Raw genomic sequence first — 6,331 nt, 5'->3', positions numbered from 1 at the left:
TCGATTTGTTTTTATGTTTCCTATTACTGTTCATAAATAGTTGATTGGTTTGCTCACTTAAAATTTGTCACGTAGATGCAATAAATTTTGGGAGTTCGTAACAAGTGGTCCATTTCCCATTGTTCAGCGTTTTCCCAGTTATTAAGCTGTTGATTTGCATTTGATTCGTGAGGTATATTATTGCTAAACAAGGTTTGGTTTATGTTAATTCCTAAATATCAATGACATCTTTTACGTGATTCTTAACAATTTATAATAGCAAGTCTCGCTCTCAAATAAATGAGTAACAAACTTTTCACGAGTCCAAAGCTGTTCATATATGACCTTATAATCAAGAGTGGTACTGGGACACTGTAGAATTCACATATTCACAATAGTCACATCACTTGAGCTAGTCACTTATGTGACCTGCTGTGAGCCTGTGAGATGATAGTGAATTTGGTGTCTAGCAATTTCAACATTTTGCATCAACAAACATATCAGAATATGGCCACGCCCTAATGACAATGGTTAGCAATGGCTCTTATGGATGGTTTTGCTTCACAAGTCCAAAACCAATATCTGCAATAGAGAATATATAATGAGGAAAAAAACGTTGTCATGCAGATTACATTTTGCATATATTGCAATTGTATGCATTAAAGTAAACATGCATAAGTGCCTTACCTACTTATTTCTCTTTTAACTTTTTGCACACACTTGTTTTTCTTTAATTCTCTTTTGATGTGTGTGAAGAGATTAAAGAAAACATAACAAATATATAAATCTAAGTAAGTAATCATAAGTACCTTGCTTACTTTCTTTTCTTTAACTTTTTAGGTACACTTGTTTCTCTTTAACTTTCTCTTTTGGCATTCATAAAGAGATTGTCTTTAACTTTTTTCTTTTGGTGTGTTTGTAAAGATGTTAGAGAAAACAGAACAGGAAGTATATAAATTTAAGTAAGCAAGCATAAGTGCTTTGTCTACTTGCTTCTCTTGTATTTTTCTCTTTTGTTTTCTTTTGTGTTGGAAAAAGTTTTTCTCCATGATCATATATAGAGAGAGAATAAAATGCTAGTATGGACATGTTAAATTTAAATAAAATAAAAAAAGTTAAGAAGAAGTCTAGATATGGATAAAACTATATATATATATATATATATAGAGAGAGAGAGAGAGAGAGAGAGAGAGATAGAGAGAGAGAGAAAAAAGTATATAAATCTAAGTAAGCAAGTATAAGTATCTTGCGTACTTGCTTTTATTTAATTTTCTCTTTTGTTTTCTTTTGTATTAGAGAAAGCTTTTATTTTTTAGCCCAATGGCATAATTATAAATTGACTAAATTTTACGGAACATATTTCAACCTTAAAAGCTAAGATGAGTTACTATATAGAGCATAACTATTTAGATGAGTTACTGAGCATAACTTGTACAAAATTGAAAATGGTGGAGGCTTCCCAAAGAGTGTCTGGAAGTCAAATTTGGATTTTTTTTTTCTTGGAAGTAGTGATGGTTACTTCTGCAACTTCACTAATGTGTTGTGTGTGTTTCTTATTAATGTTGATAAATAGTTGGTTGGTTTGCTCACTTAAAATTGCCATGAATATGTTAAATGCAGTAAATTTTGGGAGTTTCGTCACAAGTGGTCCATTTCCCATTGTTAGAGCGTTTTCCCAGTTATTAAGTTGTTGATTTGCATTTGATATAACAAGTATCTTTAGGAGATTCGTGAGGCATATTATTGCTAAATGAGGCTCGGTTCATGTTAACAATTTACGTAATTGAAATTAATTTCCTAAATATTAATTACATCTTTTACCATGATTCTTAACACTTTATTATAATAAGTCTCGCTCTCAAATAAATGGAAAATAAACTTGTCAAGAGTCCAAAGCTGTTCACATCACTTGGGCAAGTCATTTATGTGACCTGCTGTGAGCCTGTGAGATGATAGTGAATTTGGTGTCTAGCAATTTCAACATATTGCATCACCAAACATATCAGAATATGCCCACGCCCTAATGACAATGGTTGAAAATGGCTCTTATGGATGTTTTTGCTTCACAAGTCCAATGCCAATATCTGTAATAGAGAAGATACATTGAGGAAGAAGAACATTGTTATGCTGATTGCATTTTACATATATCACAACTGTATGCATTAATTAATATCTATGACCATCAAGTATCTTTGCAAAATCTGATACATGATCACTATCTCCAGTAACCAAATTCTTCTATACATCATAATCAGAAGTCATGAAGACAGGAAAAATTTTCAAATGAAAAATCGCATTGTTCAAAGATCACTACCAACTTACACAAAATCCAGTGCTACACTCAGGTCATTGCATCATAGTCGTCCAACTGATCATTGTACTCCTGCACCTTTCTCTTTATCTTGGATGAATCTACCCATGTAATGAAGTCTTCCATGTTCCTAGTTACAAGGAATGCTGGGTCAGTAACCGTCTCTGGACCCACTCGAACATGTCCTTGCTCAATGTATGTGATAGCTTCTTTCAAGTGCTCACAAAACTTCATTCGCACCAAAACAGTTGAGAGCCTACGCCTACAAGGACAAATACACAACATCCTTTTCAAGAGCATGACCTTACAAGAAACTTATAATGGCCTTATTCTAGATCCTTTCTATTTAGTATTTACACTCTAAAAGTCAGACAAAAGTCTCAAGGTTGCTTGAGATCATGCATGAGCACTCACCAATGGTGGGCTTCATGGGATTAGGCCATTCTTCTAAGAATTCTGAATTGCATGAGATATAATCCACACATTCTAATAAGCCATGCAATGTAAACAAGCATCATCTCTTTATTTATTTATTTAATTTGAACAGGCATCATCTCAAGATGAACTCTCTGACCCAATGTAATGTGGCTTATGATAAAACATTCCAATGTGACCAGAATAGTGAGTGCCACTAAGAAAGTGCAATACAAGTCTTCACAATATCAAAAATCTTTCTTTTTCTTTTATCCTAGGACTAGTAAATATTTTCTAATTTATTGATTGTTTGGTAAAGACTAGCGAACACCCTATACTAATAGGGTGGGTGTGCCACATGGCCCAAAGGCCATTGGCAGAAGTTGTTTGAAACTTAGAATCAATTTCAATATACTCAACCTTTTTATTTTAAAAGTCAATTGCATTGTATTTAACTATTATTGTTTATTGAGTCTCAATCATGATTACTCCCGAAATCCATTGTAATCTGTCCTTTAATTAATAATTATAATTAATGCCAGCAAGTTTATGCTTATCCAAGTTCTCTTGATTGAGGAGTTACTAAACCCACTCTCAAGAAAAAAAAAATAGCATGAACACTTAATTAAGGGTTCAATCTGCAGCAACAATGGTAAAAATGAATAGCATGACTGTTTTTTTTTTTATATAAGATAAGTTTTATTAAATGTAAAAAAATAAAATACACAGGGGGTATAGTAGATGCACAGCATAGTTAATAGCATAACTTTTTATTTTTCCTATATTCGTGGTGGAGACTTCCTATGTGAATAAAACATGTAGCTACACCTTCCCTTACTTTTAAGGTAAGGGAGAGCTGTCCTAAAACTAAGCAGAAAGATATTTTTATTTTCAGAAGCTTTTGCTTACCTAAAGAAGGATGACACTGTTATACGTTCACACACTTTTAGAACATCAGCGTTGTGCTTGGATGGTAGTACACCAATGTTGTACCTGTCATTGAGAAAACACACACATAACAGTCAACAGAAACCCTTCAATAATGAGTGACAACTCAAATGAGAACGTATTACCATCCAGATAAGAATAATCTTAGTCAGAACTATAGTTCTCAATACCCTCCAATTAAACATTCAATCCTTGGAAAAAAACATAAACACAGACAAAAAGGCCCAAAATATTGAGATAATATTCATATGGAAGTTCAATCATTTTTATTTTTAGATTGGTAAGTTGCACACTAATCTGATTGGATTTGATCTCATAACCACATCCTTCACCTTATTCTTGCGGGAAAGGTGTGCCATCAGACTAGAGCTCATTGGCACACTAGAGTTTGATGATGACAGCATCAATCAAGCCACACAGTGATTGGAATTTTTGTGATCTATAATCTATGGTTATCAGTCCCTAAGAGCTGCTAGATTAACCATACCATATATCAACACAGATCAGATGTTAAAGACTTTGGCACCATTGCCTAAAAAACTATGACGATGTAAAAGGCGTTCTAAAAACTGAAGGAAAGATATTGCTTAGACAGCTCAAGACACCTTCTGCATTACAAAGAGATCACTTAAAAGCCCACCTAAAACAGTGATGGTTAGGTGATTAATCCGCCTTCATACCCTGAGGCTGCTGTGGTGCAAATGTACAACCCCAACAGGAGAAATGGGAAACATGATAGAAGTTGATAACACAGCTAAGAGATGCTTTCATGGATGTCACATAAATAGCCTTTTAGAAGAAATTTCTAAATCAGCAAAAAAATATATGCATTCCCCTCAACTAAACAGAAATTTCCAGTATATTACCACTGACGGATGAGATAATCTGATCAAGCACATATAAATATTTAAATTTATTACATCAATAACATCAAAAAAATTCCCCCTTTAGGTGGGGGAGGACAAATGATGTCAATAACTTCACGGTGATTTGGACCATTGGGTTAATCATGCACACTTATAAGTTAATCATGTTTAACAATATGCCTTTTTTTTTTAATATAAGTTTTGGCCCTAAGGGGAGGAGGAGGAGGAAGAGAAATTTGAACTATTGACCTCTGCTTCACGAGGCGTAGTCCCCATTCAATTATGCTACCTCTTGGGTTATTTCAAGGATTTGCCATTCGGTATTATACCTTATACTACAAGTTAAAAGCAAAATAACCATAAACCATGCCAAATTCAAATCAGTGTACACAATAATGGATTTTACCAGACTATTTTTATTAAATTTTTTAATCATGTTGATTAAAACAATAACAAATAGCTAGGGCGCACCGACACTCCATTTTCATCCAGGGTGCCATACCCATGTCGTATCATTCTCGTACAACGTGTCGTACCAGTCATTTTATATTATAATTTTTAATTTTTCAAAAATTGCTCGCATCATCGTGTTGTACCCCGTGTCTGTATCCATACCCTTGTCCCGTGTCCGTATCTGTTCCACTCCTCTAATTTCACTCACATCTCAAATGTAACAAGTACATAATCTAAACATGGAGTATATCAACAACTAACAAACCAATATGAACAAATTGCAAGGCACAAAATTTACAACAAAAAAAAAAAATGATAAACAAAAAGCCCCATTTTTCTTTTTAAAGAAAAAGAGAACTCACAGCTTTTCGAGTAGTAAATCAGTGAGTTGAATCCGAGAAGGGTCATTGTGGTCCATCTTCATCAAAACGTTGACTAGCTTCTGCACCATACGGCACAAACCCGAATACCTCTTGTAATCGTCGCGGTGAGTAGCATGGTACCTTTGCATTACAAAGGCTTCTCTGTGCCCATCTTCTTTCTTCCATTCCAAAAAATTCACCTTCTTCAACAGCTTCTTCTCATGATACTTCAGCTTCCTCATACTTTTGAAATTTCACACACACACACACAGAGAATGAGTGAGTTTGAATAGTAAAATTGGTTTGGGAATAATGGGTCTCTCTCAGAACTCAGAAGAAAGAAACTGAATCAATGTTCAATAAGGCAGGGTTTAGGGTTTTGCTTACGACGCCGTTTTCTATACAGGAAAAAACGGCGTAGTTTTATGCCAAACCCTACATTAGATCAATGTCGTTTAGTAAGAACCAATACGGCACCGTTTTTTGGTTCCCTCAGAACCGGTCCGGTTCTTGGTTTTCATAATTGAACTGGAGGTTTTGACTGGTTTTTTGAAACGTTTTCGGGTTTTTGAGTTGCTAAAACAATGATAAAGAGGCCCAATGAGCCAGCCCACTGCAATTATTATGTTGACAAAAATAGCCTTATTATATAATCTGCGTTGTATTAATAAGGCTTTTTGAAATAGCCTTATGATTGAAGATGGTACTTATTAAGCTCATTAGTGTATAACAAAAAGTCAAATTACACATGCTAGAAGCTAGCTAAGATTAATCTCGGCTATTTCAGATTCACAAACTATACTCATTAAACACTTCATTATATATTAAAATAGCACACTCGGTAAAAAAAAAAAAAAAAAAAATTCAGATCAAACTAACACTTCATTATATATTCCAATCAGCAAAAACAAATAACAAAACAAGTAAAGGAACAATACCCATTCATAGCAAGATCCGAAATTTTTTTTCCCAAACTCGGTAAAAAAAAAAAAAAATCA

General features: G+C 34.0%; 1 protein-coding gene across 2 annotated transcripts; it reads right to left on the bottom strand.

Annotated features, from left to right (window-relative positions):
• Nucleotides 1–1,815: 1,815 nt before the first annotated feature.
• LOC126714371 (uncharacterized) lies at nucleotides 1,816–5,704 on the bottom strand. Of its 2 annotated transcripts, XM_050414498.1 has the most exons (4): nucleotides 5,334–5,704; nucleotides 3,614–3,697; nucleotides 2,302–2,552; nucleotides 1,816–2,063 (listed from the first exon to the last, which is right to left on the bottom strand). In XM_050414498.1, exons 1-3 carry the CDS (start codon nucleotides 5,573–5,575, stop codon nucleotides 2,321–2,323), a joined length of 558 nt encoding a protein of 185 aa, XP_050270455.1. In that variant the 5' UTR covers nucleotides 5,576–5,704; the 3' UTR covers nucleotides 1,816–2,063; nucleotides 2,302–2,320. The 2 variants fall into 2 exon arrangements, with proteins under 2 accessions (XP_050270455.1, XP_050270454.1); XM_050414497.1 differs by lacking the exon at nucleotides 1,816–2,063 and having other exon boundaries at nucleotides 2,083–2,552.
• Nucleotides 5,705–6,331: the final 627 nt, after the last annotated feature.

This window comes from Quercus robur, chromosome 2 (genome assembly GCF_932294415.1).
Source record: "Quercus robur chromosome 2, dhQueRobu3.1, whole genome shotgun sequence".
Lineage (NCBI taxonomy): Eukaryota > Viridiplantae > Streptophyta > Magnoliopsida > Fagales > Fagaceae > Quercus > Quercus robur.
This window is presented reverse-complemented; position numbering and strand designations above follow the sequence as displayed.

Coding starts and splice junctions, on each gene's coding strand:
- LOC126714371 (XM_050414498.1), bottom strand. CDS start 5,575: ATGAGGAAGCTGAAGTATCATGAGAAGAAGCTGTTGAAGAAGGTGAAT. Junction 3,698..5,333: donor GATTTACTACTCGAAAAGCT/GTGAGTTCTCTT, acceptor TCTCAATGACAG/GTACAACATTGGTGTACTAC. Junction 2,553..3,613: donor ACAGTGTCATCCTTCTTTAG/GTAAGCAAAAGC, acceptor TTGTCCTTGTAG/GCGTAGGCTCTCAACTGTTT.